Below are 18,579 nucleotides of genomic sequence, written 5' to 3'. Positions count from 1 at the left end.
AGAATAAGTCCTCGCAAACCTGTAGTCAAAGGTATGGGCGCTTTAATCTACCTCACACAACAAACTTGTACCTTAGAACTAGTGTCGCCACGGAAGCGGTAATCCGTCTTCAGCACGTTTGCACTTGTTATTTATTAAATCGTTTTTAGACTGATTTATGTGGATGTTTTACGAGTGAGTGCGATGGCCTCACTTGTGGTTCTGTCGCTAGCATGACTGCACAAGGCTTCAGTGTGATTACTCAACCCATTGTGCAGTCAGATCCCGACGGCTGTGCACAAGCACAGGCAGCGTCGAAGTTCGACCACTGGAATACGTTGAGTGGTACGAAACATGGATGCTTCCTTAAAAAGCAAGATCCAAGAAAGTTTAATACGCCCGTCTTTAAGAGACAGTGCTCAAGTGCTAAATCGGCTGGAGAGTCTATCGAAAAGGATCTAGCTTTTGTAGCGCAACCACAGGAAGAGACAGTTAAAGGGAGGATGGGCCTCAAAACGTTTCTGTGAGAATAAGTCCCCGCAAACCTGTGGTCAAAGGTTCGGGAGCTTAAAGTGACCTCACACAACAAAATTAGTACCTGAAAACTAGTGTCGTCACGGAATCATCGTCGTACTATTTACCCTTAAAATTGTATTGGATACCAACTACACGTTTCTTTACTGTTACAGATGCGCCTGTTGCCAGGCGCACTGTCATCCTCGTTAGATGGCTATCGCGCTCGACAAATTTGTGTCTGCGATCTTCTAGCGATTGGCGTCTTATTTAGTTTTTGGACGCACCACAACCGACTAGGGACTTAAGTGGCAACTTATTTGACACTTTTATTTTCAGGGTGATGAGGTTAATCTCATTCTCTGCGGCAGTTACACACAATGTTTGTGTCTGAGGAGCGACTTTCGTCAAAAGACTAGCAAAGTCTTTTTACGTTGCTGGATCAGTAAGGCGCTCCGCATCTAATGACCCCGACCGTTTTTCTCCTCCCCCGCGGTTCATAGCGGGAGGTCGATCGTTTCGCTCAGTGTTGCTAGGCACTGGGCGTTTGGAAGGCGTAGTGGCGTGTCTTTTGACAGCGATCGCATTTTCCAATTTGTGACTTGAAGAGCGGGGTATCTCGCACTCCAGTGTTTATCATGAATTGGATAACTCACGATACAACTGACCAGGAATCGTAAATATTGGGCATAAGCGGGAATGTCGCGCTTGCCCTGCTTCAAATCCAGATGCTCGGCTCGCGTTAAAGTTACTAATCGATTTTGTGTGGCGTGAAACATTCTCATTTAAAGCCAATCGTTAGAAGATCGCAAGATTAAGTTCGTTCAGCGCGATAGTCCTCTAACGAGGATGACAGTGCGCATAGCAACAAGCGCATCTGTCAACAGCTAAGGAACGTGTAGTTGGTATTTACTACACGTTAAAGTATAAGATTTGCGATGACGATTTCATCGTACTGGATTTAAATGACAAATTTGATGTCATCCTCGGATGACCATGGCTCAGAAAGAAGGAGTCATGCAAAAACTGGCGGTATCAAGCCGGGATAATGCATGTCTCTTGTTCATCCGATGGTCATCGGATAAACGTCTTGGGGTGCCCACAAGCTTGTGGGTGTCCTACGTGTGAGTGTGGTGGCATCACTTGTGGTTTGGTCGTTAGCACGACTGTACAGGACTCAATATGACGACCCATCTTACTGTGCAGTAAGATTCCGACCGGTGTGCACAAGTACAGAGAGCGTAAAAAGTCTATCATTGTGATATGGAACTAGTCTCCGACGGCTGTGCAAAAGCACAGGCAGCATGGAAATATCTTAGCAGCACATCGGCACTGAATGTAATAGACAATATCTAGCCAGTAGGAGTATTCCTGCAGGCTCAGGAAGCAGTATTTATTTCGTGTGGGGATCCTTCGCTAACGCGATGGATCGACGTATTTAGCATGAGGTTGACGACTTAATCCTATTGTCCACGGTAAATCTACCTAAACATGTAGTGACGGATGTGGGCAATAATAAATTACTGCCGAAGCATACCGGCTAAATTCGTGTATTGCACCATCGAGGCAACGCATACACGATCTAGCTACCTCGTAGGAAACGCACGCATGCTACATTTTCGTTTGACATCTCCGCCGATACTATCAGCGCTGGCCTTTTAGGGGTCGCATATGGCCCCCACATTCCAAAACATCGGCGGGAACCAATGTTCATGACTGAGACGTTTCACTTTATCCTCCAAGCATGCAGTATCTTGACAACCTGCCTCTAACTCGTTGCGAAGGTTTCTAGCACCCGCTCGCTCCTAAATTGGGCAAGCGCATGTTCCACTCAGTCATTCATCCGATCTATGCAAATACTTTTACTGTCGACATCAAGTCGTGACGACGGTGGCGCTCGTTATACGTCCTTCCGTAAGCCGCGGAGGACGCGATTGTGATAATGACGACTAACAGGCGAAACGTCGGATCTCCTTCATAATCATTTGACGGTGTCGAGAAGGGAGAAGCGCTTTCTCGTTAAGCGCTCTTGAAATCCAGCGACAGAGGAGAGGATTTGAACGTACTATCTCGTCCGCTGGCTAGAGTATGCATCCTCGCATGATTTTTGGGAACCTCGCTCTCAACTGAAAATAGAGATTTCAGGTCTCGTCGATAGGCACAATGAGACTAGTCCTTTGGTCAAGAGTGACCGTCGAAAAGAGACCGCTCTACGCGTTCATCAGGGGATTGCAAATTATCTATTTGTTCGCGCATTAAACAGGAGAGGCACGCTCTCCAATGGCGCCCTTAAATGAGGATACTTCAAGGAGTGAAGACTACCTAGGCGCAGAAATTGCGTTTAACGGAGTAGGTACCTGGCAATCCACAGAAGAGGTATGGTTACGCTGATTCCTCGTAAAATAGTACAGCTTATAGCGGCACTGACTAAAATTCTCTTCACAAACTAGTCTTGCACAGTAACCAGTTGGCGTAGTGATGCTTCACGGCCTACACTTATACATTCTGTAGGAAAGAATTCCAAGCTTGAAACAAAGGATTAAAATTCATAGCACGCTTGCCACAGTACATCGATGTAAAAAAGCATCGATCAATAGTTTGCACTCGACCTCAGCAGGGTGTGAAGCCTTGATGAGTCGAACAACGGAATATTGTATCGTTCGTTAGTCATTCCACACCAACAAGATAAGTTGCTCTTTGCACGGTGACATCATCAACTTTTTAACCATATTTGGAGGCACCAGACGATTATTTCATTAGAATGGGTCGGGCAAACCGAACATCTTACAAAGTAATTCCCTATCCGATTTGCAATAACCCATTATCGGCCCCGGGTGATCCGGAGGCCTTCACAGATGTTTTGAGTCGGACTCGAGTGTCTAACTCGTAAATTTACCGCAATCGGGGTTGCAGGTGAGTTGTCGCCCGCAGTTCATGCCTGAGCGCCTGCTGATTTTGTTGCATTATTAGCCACACTCAATCATGCAGCTGCTAACTTTGCAACATTAGGGACGCGTCGGATGGGCTTGTTAGCCGTGCGATGAATCAGTTGAATATCTGAGAAACACAGGCAATCCTCTCTTGAGAATGACTTAATAGTATTCATCAGGGGGTGATGTAGCGGGATGTCCGGTAACATAAATATTATTACCCACAAGAGAAATAATAAAGATAAGTAAAGATCATTATCGTAATTTTTTAAGTGTCAATAAAATCTCATACGGTAATTTTGCTGTGATCGTGTGACAGTTCTGTTCATTGGGTAGTCTTTAAATCAACCTCGCCAATCGTTGGTTGACACGGAAATGGGCGGTGAGCAATGAATGAGTCAATACGTAGGAAACTTAAGCATTTTTAATACAGTTTTACTTAATCCCGTATACTAAGTCTTCCTTTGTATTGACTTTCAAATGCTTAGCACGCTTAGCAACTTGAAATCTATCTCTGGAAGTCATGTACGTATTCGGAAGCTTCACTGTTAATAGTGTACGGTAGCTAGAACTGATGTAGTACTAATAAAAGGTGTGCCGTAAATAAAACATGCAAACAGTAAATCAATTTCTTTTCGAGGTCGAATCTACCGCATGAAAGTTTTCATGCTGTCTAGGCTTGATTTAATTTAGCAGGCACGTCGTGATGCGGCCACGCTTGACCCACGGTCGGCGTCACCATCGGTCTCCTTTGACGGATGAGAATATGTAGCCTCATCTGGGTCTACATACCGTTTCAGATGACCCACGTAAAATACGGGGTGCGCCTTCATATACGGGGGAAGGGTGAGCCTATAATTTAGGTCTCCAACCTCCTTGACCACTGTAAAGGGCCCAATGAAATGCGGCAACAACTTCGGAGTCTCTCCAGGTAGTACATACATTGCATTCTGAGGTAGTGTAGCAGTACTTATAGTACTTTTTCACCCTCTCTAAAGCGTTTATTAATTTTGCGACCATTTCCGTCCGAATATTCTTTTTGCTTGTCCTATGCGCTTGCCGTTGCGCCATGGACTTTAGGTGTTATGGCTAATCGCTCATTCACATAAAGTTGAGTCTCGCTCACGCTTTTGGCATCAGACTGCGGAGAGGTCGGTCATAAGGCGTAGTTGTACTGATCACTGCTAAACTGGCAGGGTCACTAGGGCAACTTTCTGTCGTTAAGATGATACCCTCTTGGGTCATCGTCATATTGACGAAAGTGTGTCCCTCTTTCGCACCAAGCAAGTGAGAGGATATCCCCTACTAAGACTTGGGCTGCGCACAAACGAGACTGGCGTCCGAGGATGGCGCAGTCCGTTTATATAAAACAATGTCTTACTCGTACTGGCGTGGACACTGTTAGGTATAGCAAACTCCACAAAGGGCAATTGCTTGCTCCACTCTTTGGGGGTTGCTATAGTGCCTATGACATCCGCCACGACCCGATTGGCACGTTTTGTTTGGCCATCGGTCTGGGGATGATCTACGGTCGACATGTGGAGCTTGCTACCTAGCAGCTCGAACACATGTCGCCAAAAACCAGACGTAAAGCGTGGTCCTGGTCCGATACTATGGACTCGGGCATCCTGTGTAGTCAGTATACATTATACATGAACAAGAGAACTGCCTCCTTGCCTGTGATCAATGTCTTACATGGTGCTAAAATGCACCATTTTGCTCAGTCTGTCTACAAAGACGACGAGCCCTGTCCAATTCTTTTGACTAGGCGGCATGCCAAACATGGAGTCCAGACTTACTGACTTCCAATAGTTGGTTGGAATCGGTAGCAGCTTCAGTGGCGCACTGCTGGACGATGCAGGCTTAATGCGCTGACACTGTTCATACGAGCGAAAATAGTTGGCCTCCCATCTATATAGGTGTAGCCACCAGAATTCCTCTGACACTTTTAAAATGTCTTACCAGGCCAAGGTGCCTACTAGATGGTGCATCATGGAGCTCGTGAAGAATCATCAGCTTGCGATCTGTGTCATGAGGCACTTAGATTCTCAAGGGATCACAGAGGAAAGCTTCTGCCATAACAGGCCATGCTGTAGCTACAGCGATTTAGCTTAGCTTTCAGGTGCGACCGAAGGTAAACCTTTCGTCCACCACAGTGATTCAGCAGTAGGCAACAATGAGCTAACGTCGTCCTGATCGTAGCTATCTTTTATTTCAGAGGCTAATGAACTCGTCACGTGGTATGCCTTTATGGCTGCCAACGTTGACGGCTGAAATTGAGCTTTAGCACTAGACACCTTTCCCTGGTGTCTTACCTCGAAGTCTGGTCTGCGCGATAAAGCGTCAGCCAAAATATACGACTTACCCGGCTTGTGTTCAACTTTGAGATTAAATTCAGAAAAGTATGTAAGCCATCTTGCCATCGTAGGCGAGAGGCTTGGTGATTTTATTGCGGTCCGCAAAGATGCGTGATCCGTATAAACCACAAATGTTTTGGTGCCCAATAGGTGCACACGAAACTTGACAAGAGCATACTTTATTGAAAATAGCTCTTTGCCATGCACGGGGCAACTCAGTTCTGCGGCATTTGAAAAGCTGGGATTGATAAGAGATGACACAGTCAACGCTGTCGTCATCCTTCTGCATGAGCGCGCTGCCATTGAAAAATTAGTTGCATCGCAGACGACGCTAAAGGGCTTATCCGCGTCTGGCAAAGCTAACACCGGTGCCTCAACAAAAGATTGGTTTGCTGGTATGAACGCATCTACTTATTCTTTTGACAAAACCCATCCTGCGTCCTTTTTAGGAGGTCAGACAAGGGCTAGCACGCTCTGCATAATTCTTGCTGTACTCATGCTTTAATCTGTCGTGTACTCGTTCTCCGACTCACTACGACCTTTAACTGAAAAGGGGGTGCCGTTGCTCTCCGGACTAACGCACTGCTCCCAACCTGCACCAGGCTCTAGGCACTGTGCCGATTAATGCGACGCTTGACTTCCTGTCAACTCGCCGTCTACTGCCACAGGCTTTTGGCTCTGTGCAGGACATTCGGACGCATATCCTTTCTGGTGTCCTGCGTGAGTTCGCAGCTGTGCGTGTACGCCAGTCTATCCATGGTTGGTGTTTGCCAACCATGGCATGCCTAGGATGAGGTTATACGGACTCTCCATACCTAACACTGTGAACTTCCCTTTACAAAAGAAGTCACTGAAGCTGAAGGCGAGTTCTACCTGACTTCCTCAGACTTAACGAGCGCGCCGTTTGCTAAACGAACAATCGCCTCTTCTCGCTTGCCTTCCTAGCAAAGCGACTCAAACATCGCCGGTCTCTTTCTTAGAGCCACGAGTTTTACAGAATTTTGTGATGCATTCGAATCCACTAGGAGGGTTATTACCTGGTCATAGCCTCTTACTTGAGCCCTATGTACCAGCAGGGTTGAGGTCCGAAATTTCGAGACCTCAGGGACTATGCTAACCATTTGTTCCACAACTCAGAGCGTAGGGATTGCTTCAGAATCCGCCTCAGTAGGGCATCCCGCCCCTACTGCTCTCCTCTATTTCCCTACCCGTCAGTGGTCGATGCAGATCTCATGCGTCTCGCACGCTGGTTCTTGCTATCGCCCTATGGATAGAGAGTCTTCTTGCTGGACATCTTCGCCCCAGCAGGGACCCTGGTATAGCAGCGAGCCATCATATGACCACGCTTGCCGCATTTGTATAGACAACGTCTGCATTGCCCAACTCCATGGAAGTGGCATCTGACCTCTCGGCCGATGGCTTATACCAAGCTGTCGCCGAGGCACGGTTGTAGGATTGCTTCTCAACCAAGGCAATTTGGATTGCCTCTTCCATCGTCGACGGCACCTTTCTGAAAAGGGTCTGTCGCGATGGGCATGCCGTAGTCCGTTCATAAACATGGGACCTTAATGTGCTCCGGAATCGGACCTACAAATGGACGTCGACAGCGAGCGCATCTCTTGCACATACTCTTGCAGAGATCGCTTCGCCTGTCGCGTTTCAAGGAAGCGCGCCTGAAGCAACACTTCGTTGTTTGGCGGGTACATGGCGCGAATCTTTTCCTTGAAGATCGCCCATGTAGGGAACGTCTTTCTGTCCGCCATAAGCGCCGAGTCGCCCACTCTGAGGCCTTACTGCGCAGATGCGACATGGCTACGACACCATCCGGCTGTCGTCCTCGATGAGCTGCGCGACACCGCATTGCTCCATGGCTAAAAGCCAGTGGACAATTGTGTGCGCTGCAGTTCCATCGAACTTGGGCGGGTCCAGCCGAATGGACCTCGGCTGATGCGGCCGGGTAGAGAGCTCCGCTCCTGTTGAGAGTTTTTCTCCGAGCCAGCTCATGCCTCAGCTCATCCTGAGTCTGAGAGACAGACTCCACCGCAGCATGGCTCTGTGCCTCGGGCGCGGCCCTCCGCTGTCCGAGCACGAATGCCTCAAACTGCTCCAACTGAGCAACATGTTGCTCAGGAGGACTACCCAGGAGCCTGGTTAGGGCTTGTCCACCAAGTTCCTGCGCCATATGCCCTGCCGCCTCCCGATGATGTTCGGAGAGGTGGGGGGAATGAGCCTAATCGATGTTGAGGCTCACCATCACGTACACACGCAGGGATGCGGGTCGTGGGATGTCAAGTGCTTCCAAGTATAGGCGGGCACGTCTCGTTGGGATTTCAAGTGCTACCGAGTGTAGGTGGGGACGTCTTAATGCAGCCTAGCACAGCGAGCAAGCGGTTAAACCAGCTTTTCTTGCTAGAGTGAGGTATTTGTGGTGGGCGCCTTAGCGACTTCACCCCGGCTCTTCGTGCGCTCTTACTAAGTTGAATGCAGTTTTCAGACTGATTTATATTTATCGCATTACATATAAATATCAATTTTTACCAATCAAAATGTCATTTCTATAGATAGCACTTATTATGTATTGCAAGCGTATCTTTCTAGATACATCGTGTAAAGATTGACGTTAGGCGTCATCCCTCCTAATGTGAATGTCCCCATAAAGTAAACCAAAGTGTACTTCACGGGGACTGTGTAACATTAGGGCAACTTTAGCCCGTTCCACAAACAGTATATAATTCTTTGGAGGTCGAATCTATCCTCTATTACACGCTGAATCAGACAACAAGCCTCGTAGGCTGATGACAAGTGAATAATAATTCATAGTCTATTTTTTTGTCATATAAGAACATGAAAGTGCGCCAAGTTGGCAAGGTCTGACACGATGATTTATTATTTATTTATAAAGTATAGCGATATTCGAAAGGCAGAATAACTGACGACATTTCAAAGCTGCGGAGCTCTTTCCTGGCTGTTTGAGAAGATACGACGTACGCGTCGAATGAGACGCTTTGATTTATATTTACAAGCACATTCAAATCTCCTAGAGCTCATAACAAAGTACATTAAGAACTCTTGAATTCACACCTCTAAGGTAGCACTATATGTATCGACTTCTCCTTCATTTTGAAGCGCAGACGAAAGTCTTAATAAACTTCCGTTCGTAAGAAGGTCTGTCACATCGCCTGTCTCGCCACCACGTACAATATCATTAATAAAGTCCAACACGAAAGACACTCGCGCGTAGGTACTCGGTAGGACGCCACAGACATTAGGTCCCGCACTTACGATTCCCACGACAACGTCGTTGATCATAAGAGGGCCACCCGAATCTCCTACACACGCATCCTTTCCGTGTCCAGTGCCTGCGCAAATGACCGACGCGTCCACAGTCGTCCGATCCTTGGCATTGGCAAACAATTGCGCACATTTCTTGTTCGAAAGCACCGCAATGTCCACGGCTTGTAGATCATTGGCCACTGTGTCGTTATTTATTAGACCCCATCCAAGAACGGTTGCGATAATTCCGGGTTTGTAATTGTATTCATCGATCGTAGGCAACGAGGCTGGCTGAAGCTTCGAGGGCGTCTCTAGTTTAAGTACAGCCACATCGTGAGTGACCCCCACAAGCTCGATCTGTATAAAGTACCGCGGGTGGCGGTACGCCTTAATGACGCGTATGGTTTGAGCTTCACGAGATGTTCCACCAAGCCAAGAAGTCGACCCAATCGTCACATACACGTCGGTCATTGGCATGTCTAAACAATGACCCGCGGTGAGGATATACTCTGGTGCGATTAATACGCCACCACAAAAGAGTTCACTCTTGGGACCATTTGAATGAATGCCGGCAACATACAAATACTCGCCCCCTTTGGTATTCGAACCACCAAAAATACGGGTTTCTTCTTCATTTGTCGAAAAGGACAAAGCTTTGACAAGCGTGGCAATATTCAAGACGACTAGACTAGCTAGAACGAGTTTATTGTACATTCGAAAGAGAAGTATACGTGGCGAATTTACGAACGGCACGTGCTATATGTCACGTGCTATTCGTTTTGCAAGAGGCATGAATGCTTCAGAAGGCAGTCTTTCGACCCATGCTTTTTATCTCAGAATGGGACTGTCAAAATTGAAGATTCAACAATTCAGTTCTCCCTCTGAAAACGTATCTTCCAAGAAAACTGTTAACCCCCGCTAACTTTTAGGATTTAACGTGCAGTGGTCAGGCAACAGAATATCTTTGACGCAACTAAAGTATTATCCTATAACTAATAACCTTTAGTTATCGATAGAAACAGTGTTTACCGGCTCTATAAGTTATCAGAGGGGTGTGTGTTAGATTGCCATTCTACAACGGCATAGCATTTGCAACGCGCAAGTCGTACAAAGAAGCACCTTTGTGTAAAGGATTTGCGCCAGCTTTTTTAGATTATGCACCAGGTACGTCTGGACGACTTCTTTTCATAGGAAAATGATAGCCTCATCGACCGTAGAATTGTGGCACAACGTGACGTATTCGTCAATATGCATTTGGCAACAAACAGGGTGTCGGTTACTCTCTCAAGCCGCAATAAATTTGTCATAATGCGCTTGCATGAATATCGCAATTAGTTTGCGAGTTGTCGCGTTTCAGGGGTATTAATTCTACGTTTCAACATAGGACAGCTGTAGCACAGTTACACATTTCCTTGGAGAATTGATGCCGCAGCGGCAACATGGCGAGCAAATACACAGAGAGAATATTAACGGTTCTAGTAATAGAGTGGCTATGACGTTCTGTTGCCGTGAAGAAACAGCACGACAATCGAGCCCTTCTTGTTCTTTAAAATGCAGGGATTTCACTGTTGTTGCAAATAAATCATTGAGACCTCAATTTTATTATGCCCAGTTAAAACTTGAGCATGTTTTTGTTTAATTATTAAAGTCATTAGATTTTTTAATGAAAATTTCTAGCAAAAAGTCAGCGCTCTAAGCTTCAGTTTAACGAATGCGCAAGTAGAACGCAGCGCCTGATGGACAGCCACACGAGCACAATTTTCAGCGAGTATATTTGTACGTGTATAGTGCGTAAAGTCTAGACATAGCTCTTGGTGTGTCGGCATGAACAATTTTAAAAAAAACGGTTTTTCCTCGACGATACTGGCTGTTTTTTAGCTATTTAATATGACCTCCAATTCTGGGTACAACTGGTGTGGCAGATATCATGAAAACGTGCAAAACTTGCAAAAAAGTATGAGCCGACACAGCAAGAATGCGACGGCCACGACGCACTTTACATACCTTGAACGGAAGGCAGCAGGCCATGGTACTATAAAGCGTCGATACGGGCGCGATTCGCAGCTATCATTTGGTGCGTGCTGCCTGTGTTTAGCGTCAACACAGAGCCGCAATCCTCTCGTGTCGCCAGGAGGCTTTGTCTACTGCAAAGAATGCATCTACGCGAATCTATTGGCCCAAAAGCGCTCGATTCAAGACAATTTAGCCGAGTACGAGCGCTATGTCGATACACAAGCTCAGAAAGCGCAGGAAACGAAGCTTGACGCCGAGCGCCGGACTTTTTCTAAGGCCCTGGATGCGGCCAACGGTACGAAAACCGGTATTGTGGACACGGATCCGACTCAACAATTAATGACTCAGAAATTAACCGAAAAAGTCGACCGGGCCACGGACGATGAAAAACGACAAGCCATGAAACGAACGAGTTTTTGGATTCCAGATTGTACCCCAAGTGAGGAAGCCAAGGTGCTAAAGCCCGATACGAAAACAAGAGACCCCATGAGTACTGACGTGTTGAAACTCAAGCATTTAATGCCTATAAAACTTGAGTGGGACATACGATCGAATGAGAACAACGTTACTGTACTATGTGCCGTGACAAAGAAGGGGATTTCACACCATCAAGCAGTGCTCCTGCGACCATCGGGTCAAGTAATTCTTGAGAGCTGTTTAAAGGACATGGTCTTGCCGACGATGACGTGCCCCGTGACGGGTCTTAAATTACGTCGGAAGGACATTGTGCGCTTGCAAGCAGGAGGTACGGGATTTAGTGCACATAGTACCGTCGAGGCCAAAAAATACCGTCCGTCTATGACATAACGGTAGTAGTACCGTAAGGGTGATATCGTACGAAATGGAACAATTCTTTTTATAAATTCTGTAAGGGTTTTGATATTTGGGTATTACAATATATGCAAATTCGAAAATTGATCGAGGCGCAGTGGTGTTACGACACGTTGGGGTCCAAATGTTTGATATACTGCTGTTTGAATTGCGTCGGCCTTTTTGCCTTGTCGTATTAAATTTCGAATGCCTTGTAGGGTCTGATCCGTCACATCAGCGAGAGAAAAGTACGTTGCTTCTACCTGATGCCGGTCGTCCGCAGACAACTCGATTAAGTCCGATTTTGCTTGCACGTGGTGGCTAAGTGCTATTTCATCATTGAAATGCTCTTCAACAATAAAGTACTCATTTTTGGGTCCTAAATGTCCTAAAAGATACAACGTGTGAACAATTTTGAACCATTTTCACCAATGACACACGACACGTACCCAGCTCTTGCATCTTTTGTGCCATCAAGTGTCCATTCTTTGAGCTACTAGAGAAGTAAAAGACATGTTTAGCGCTCTGACTTGCGACTTCCTCGCATATGAAGGACTCGTCATCTTTTATATCCTCGAGTGTCCACTGACTTGTCGTAATCCCGTGCCTATGCAAGAGCCCTATCGCCACTTGGGACGTTGAAAATGGGAACTTCTCCATTCGAGAAGATACCAAAATAATGTGAAAAACCTTACGCTCATTGCAAATGGACGCAATAAACTTTAACACCGCCGACAATGGATTAAAACACACATCAAACGACTCAACGACTGACAGTGGTACAACTGGCCCACCTCCAGGCAAGACTGCCACGGAACAAATCTCCTCCCCCTTCACCTTTGATACCATGTCCTTTACTACCTCGGCATCGCTAAGACCGTTATCCATCGCACTAAGTTCGAATTCCACGACCTTCACTCTTTTATTAAGTTCTGCATTTCTAACAAAAAGTCCAAAAGTTTCCCAATCCACGGCGGCATCTCGATGTTTTGCCGCCATAGTGAATATATGATTTCCGTGGTTTTGCTTGGACACTCGAGACAACGGCGAATCTACCGATGCAACTCGAACGACTTTTTCTCTAAATGTAGAAAAAATCGTATCCTCCCGAATTTTATTCGTAGCATGTTCGTGCCAATAATGCCAGAGGCCCCATGCAAGTCCGTAACTTCCTGCTGCAAGGCGCAGCGCTCGAATGGACTGACATAGTACGAGCTGATGTCCTACAGAAACGGACCGTGAGCTTGCGAGTGCTATTTCATTCACGAGCGAGGAGACGGGAATGCCAGCGGCTGCGGCGACATGATGCACGGGGATGGACCTCCACACGACGGAGGGCAAAACATTTGCAGCAGCATACCACAGGGCAAAACGCAGCGGTATTGGACGTCGTTGGATCTGTAAACAGCCTTCGGTAAAGCCTAAAGAAAAGGTGGCAAGGAACGCCCCGCCAATCCCATAAACATGGTCGGAAGAGGCCCGATGTGACAAGGTTCGAAAGTCGGACGTGACGACATGCATGTTGCGAGGTAGTGTAAACTCGGAAAATTGCGAACATTTATATCTTTATAATGTGTTTACGTGACGCAATTTTTAGGATAAAGTTAAAGAGGCTCTGCAGTTCGAATAGCTTACGACGGGCGTATAAATTTTATTATACGAATGGTGGCAAAGATTCGCAGCCTTTTTTAAAATGACATCACAACTAAAACAAAATAAATTATTACTTTGGTGTGACGAAGCACCTTTTGCAAGTACGGTAGAACCTGTCTATATTTATAGTGCTGAGCCGCCTCTTCCTGATGAATTTACATAGGTTAAAATTTAGACAAAGTACTTCTCTCGAAATAAACAAATTAATTTCGCTTTTTTCTGGAGGGAATGTAGCTCTATAAGAAAGGCCTCTCCCCCCAATCCCAAAAAAACAACTCAGCAGCACATCAACAATTCCTTTGAGAAGAGCACGCCACACCACAATGTCGGACGATATCCGTGTGGCTCTCTGCAAACATCACACAGAGAATCCCGCACTGACTCCGGCTCAGCTTGTCAAATGGCTTCAGGACAATTATCAGCTGAGGGTCAGCTAGGCGACGGTCGCCAACACGCTGAAGAGGAAGGCAGCCCTTCTTTGGCTTTCAGAAGACATAAGTGCCAAACGCCAGCGTGCAGTCAAGTATCCACTGATGGAATCAGCTCTGCTGGCTTAATTCACTGCCCACCAGAATCGCATCAATCCCAGCGGAGACCTTGTGATGAACATATAGAGCGGATTCTGGACCGTCTTTGTAACGGGGTGTATCGCTACATGAAATCAACACTTAAAGATTGTTAATTAATTATTATCTTAAAGGTAGATAAGATTTGGAAAATATTCCTTTACATGGTAATATTCTAAAAGCTTATCCATTGGTAGATATAGACCATTATATCTACTTTATCCGCGGTCCAGTCAGCGCTGGACGCGCGCAAAGACAGATAAGACTTTTATTACATGTTTTGTATTAGTTTATAATTAAGTTAGTATTAAGTAGACAGACAAGAAGAACTTAATTATATTAACACAGTTTTCATCTAACCCTCTTTAAAGAAAGTGTTTTAAAGAAAGTCTTTCTCTGCACGTACCAATGTACGTGAAGTGACATGGCGCACCACTCGCACTGAGGCAGTGCCCCATTACACCTGGTAGCACTTTGTAGTCCGTCCAAGGACCACAATTCTAATCATCTAACCTGGACATGTTAGATTATAATGGAAATACGCATCACGTTTTGCGTGATAGCTACTCCTTTCTAAGTGACATAGAAAGGAGTGCGGTCGAACGAATGAGTTCGACCGTAGGGAACGCTGCGATCTTGGCCATGCTCTCCGGTTTGGACAGAGATGTCCTTCACTCAGCCATCGCCAAGCTCATTCAACATGAACTTGACGAGGCGAAGGAGAAGGTAGCCTTGCTTAATCAGCAAGGCTCTGAACAGGCAGAACTGTCAAGGTTACAGCAGATACAGATCCCTGTACCTGGAATGACGCACACGCGTCGTCCGGAAACCGTAAAGATTGACATCTCTAAGTATAGGGGAGTCGAAGAAGACTCCCTCTTGACATGGTTTGTCGAGTTGGACGATGCCATAAGGGCACGTCACGTCATCGACGAGCAAAAGCAAGTCGCATTTGCTCAGTCAAATTTAGCAGGTTGTGCAAAAACTTGGCACTAGGCCTTAAGGTGCGCGACCCATATGTTTTTGGGTCGCTAGAGGCTTTTGAAGCCCGGCTCAAACAGACGTTTGAATCACCTAGGGCTGAGTTCGGAGCTCAATCAGAGCTTCTGAAACTCAAGCAAGGCAAGCGTGGTGTTCACGCTTATGCCCAGCACAAACGACTCTTAGCGAGTTGTATCACGAACAATCCAGTTCATGAACACACGCAGATTACGGTGTTCATGCAAGGTCTTACGGATGGTCCCGTAAAGACCCATCTATACCGCTTGGAAAATATCCGTAACGGAACAGGAGGACTTTAGCTTGAGACAGGCTCAAGCTCGTTCGTCATCATATCGTCCACCAAGACGACATGAACTGGGAGGTCTAGAACCTATGGACCTCTATTATGCCGAAAGCGAGAAACCTCGCTTTTCAAACAAAAAGCGATTGCAGAAATGCAACGCTGTCAAAGTTAGGCACTACGCTCATGGGTGAAGTGCTTCACACCCAGCCAGAGGTACTGAACGTAATTATGGACCGAATGCCAAAAAGGGCAACGGTCGCGGGTCCGACGTTGTTACGAAATCGCAACAGCGAGGCGGGCCGCCAAAAATCAGTAGGGACGCAACGCCCTACTGATCCAGAAACCCCAAGAGAATTTGCAAATTTCTTGACTAAAGTTGCTCCAGATACACAATCGTTATGTGTCTCTGCACCTGTTGATGAGGTATCCCTCATTACCTTAAGGTTAAAAGTGACAAAGGGGTTGTCACTTAGAGCCCTAGTAGACAGTGGAGCGCCGAATAACTTTATTCGTCGCCAATTGCTAGAGAGTCGTAGGCGAAAATATCTTGAGCGCGACATCCTCCCAACGAGGATGACGCTGCGTCTCACGACAGGCGCATCGATAACAGTAATGAAACGCGTAGTGAGATTTCACTACACCTTAGAAGATTTTCAGTACGATGATGATTTCATCGTACTGGCTTTAAATGACAAATTTGATGTCATCCTAAGTTTACCATAGCTCAGAAAATATGAGCCAAGGATCAGATGGCAGCATCGAGCCGTAGAAATGCCTGCCACTTGTTCATCAGATGGCCATCTGATGAACGTCTTGGAGCTTCCACAAGCGTGTGGATTTACTACGAGTGAGTGCGGTGGCCTCACTTGTGGTACGGTCGTTGGTACGACTGCACAAGATCACAGTGGGTTGCCTAATCGCACTGTGGGGTCAGCTGCCGGCGGCTATGAGAATGCACAGGCAGAGCCGAAGGTCCACCACTCGAATAAGTTGAGTGGATTGAGACATGAATGTACGCCTAGCGGGCGACATTCAAGGAAGATACCGATTGTGCAAAATGGACAACACGATGATCCTAGGTTGAGTAGAGAGTCAACCGTAGAGGACGCGACTGTGATAGCGCACAGTCGGAAGGCGTTGAGGGGATAAGTTTTCACGTACTTGAGAAGTAATCTCCTCAAATAATAATGCTCAAGTGACTAGACTTCAGCATCCCAAGGAAATGATCCGTCGACAGTCTGTGGATATATCTCGGGTAGAAACCGAGACATTGAATGTCTTCGTTAATGATGGATCAAGAGTAGGCGCTTATACGCTTGATCTGTATGCTCCTCCGGAGTTAACTTCGGATATAACTCAATTACCAGCCCTAGAACCCAAGCGGTTCTTGAGAGATCTGCATGGAGGTAAAATCAAGCAGATTTGCGTACTCGTCACAGAGGACGATTACGCAACCGACATTCGGTCAGCGGTAATTTTTGCAGAGAATTAACGGTTTTCAGCATCTCATCGATACACGAAAGTCTCATGCCTTGCTCTCATTCGTCAGCAAAGTTTCACTAGGCCTTTAGGATCTTGCAGCCTTCACAACGTTCGACTGTGCTATGCTAACATGTTTGATTTCAAGGCGTAGAACTTCGGCTCCTATTCGCACGATATCATATTCATAAGCGACAATTACACATATCGGAAGTGGCTATCAAGTCGCTGAGATAGACGATGTATTAGCTAGGTAACTTTCGTCCATCGATGTGAAGACTCGAATTGAGAGATATACTACTCAATCCTGGGAGTCACTTAAGACAAATCCTTTGTGTAAGGATTTGATTGAATTCAGGGATGTATTCCTTGAAACTTCCATGCGATTTGCCTACGGTTAAAGGCACTCGATATGAGATCGAGCTCAAACCGGGATCGAAGTACTGTGTCATGAAGCAGTGGCCTGCCTCGTGATTAACTACTTGCGATCGATAAATTCGTTATCGATCGATAAAAAGCGGGCCCTGTGAGATAGTCAACCCCCCCCCCACATAGCTCTCCGACCTTCTGTGTGCGAAAGGCCACAGGAGGGTGGCGGATAGTGCACGTATTCAAAAAAATGAATGCTGCAACGGTACCGGCTTAATCGCCGATACCTAGATTAGACGTAATCATAGATGGTATGTCTAAGAGTACCATATTTTCGTCTATGGATCTGATGGATGGGTTCTATCAAATCATTATGCGTGAACGGGACATCCCGTACACAGCAGTGAGCACTCCCAGTGGGATGCTTTGGGACTAGCTAGAAAAACCACAGGGGCTTAGTAACGCCCCTGCAACTTTAACAGATGCGTAACGAATCTGTTGAGACCGCTGCAAGAATTCGTACCGAGTTATTTTGACGATGTTTCGTCAATAGCCGAGCCATGGACGAAAAGACGGACGTGGAAGTTCATAAAACTCACATTCGTCATGTTCTTTCACTTATGCGAAAGCATAAGTTGTACGCAAATCTCAAGAAGTGTATATTCGCTGCAGGCGAAATACCACTTCCAGGGTGCATCGTCGGTAAACACGGCGTGATCCCGAAAAGATCAAGGCAATTACCGACTGGCCAGTCCAGTCGATGTCAAGGGACATAAAAAGTTCCTCGGATTAGCGGCGTACTTGCACAAGTACTCCCACAATTATGCAGAGATGACAGTTCATCTCTCTCGTCTCTTGAAAAAAGACGAGAAATGGCTATGGACTGCTGATTGTCAGCGTTCCTTTGAATGTATTAAGCAAAGCTTGATGCAATTGCCCATCTTAGCAATTTCAGATCAAGACAGACCATTTCATGTGGTCTGTGACGCCAGCGATTTTGCAATCGGCTGCGCGTTAATGCAATACGATACAGACGGCGGGGACCGCATCGTCTGTTACCAATCGCGTCAGCTGCAACCAGCTGAACGCAATTACCCAGTGCATGACAAGGAACTCCTTGCCATGAAATATGTATTGGCTGAATTTAGGGTCTATCTCCTAGGAGATAGACCGTTCATCGTATATACGGACCATGCGTCATTACGCACGGCCGTCAATAGCCCACACCTCTCGCAAAGAATGGCGAGGTGGCTATCCTTCTTCGCGGAGTATAACTTCTCCGTCGAATATAAACCAGGACGACTTAATGTCGTCGCTGATGCGTTATCACGCCGACCCGATTTCGAGTCAGC

The 18,579-nt window shown here is 46.4% G+C and overlaps 3 protein-coding genes across 3 annotated transcripts; 1 reads left to right on the top strand and 2 right to left on the bottom strand.

Moving 5' to 3' along the window:
• Positions 1-8,854: 8,854 nt before the first annotated feature.
• On the bottom strand, positions 8,855-9,766 carry CCR75_007917 (uncharacterized protein; the record flags this gene model as incomplete). Its single annotated transcript, XM_067965973.1, has 1 exon — positions 8,855-9,766. The coding sequence occupies one exon, from the start codon at positions 9,764-9,766 to the stop codon at positions 8,855-8,857; it is 912 nt and encodes a 303-aa protein (XP_067820917.1).
• Positions 9,767-10,820: 1,054 nt separating this feature from the next.
• On the bottom strand, positions 10,821-13,396 carry CCR75_007918 (uncharacterized protein; the record flags this gene model as incomplete). The annotated part of the gene is made up of 3 exons (XM_067965974.1): positions 10,821-10,995; positions 11,057-12,263; positions 12,325-13,396. The coding sequence occupies 2 exons, from the start codon at positions 13,394-13,396 to the stop codon at positions 11,956-11,958; spliced, it is 1,380 nt and encodes a 459-aa protein (XP_067820919.1). The 3' UTR covers positions 10,821-10,995; positions 11,057-11,955.
• CCR75_007919 (uncharacterized protein) lies at positions 10,940-12,200 on the top strand (the record flags this gene model as incomplete). Its single annotated transcript, XM_067965975.1, has 2 exons — positions 10,940-11,810; positions 12,094-12,200. 2 exons carry the CDS (start codon positions 10,940-10,942, stop codon positions 12,198-12,200), a joined length of 978 nt encoding a protein of 325 aa, XP_067820920.1.
• Positions 13,397-18,579: the final 5,183 nt, after the last annotated feature.

Source organism: Bremia lactucae, linkage group LG12 (genome assembly GCF_004359215.1).
Source record: "Bremia lactucae strain SF5 linkage group LG12, whole genome shotgun sequence".
Classification (NCBI taxonomy): Eukaryota; Oomycota; class Peronosporomycetes; order Peronosporales; family Peronosporaceae; genus Bremia; species Bremia lactucae.
This window is presented reverse-complemented; position numbering and strand designations above follow the sequence as displayed.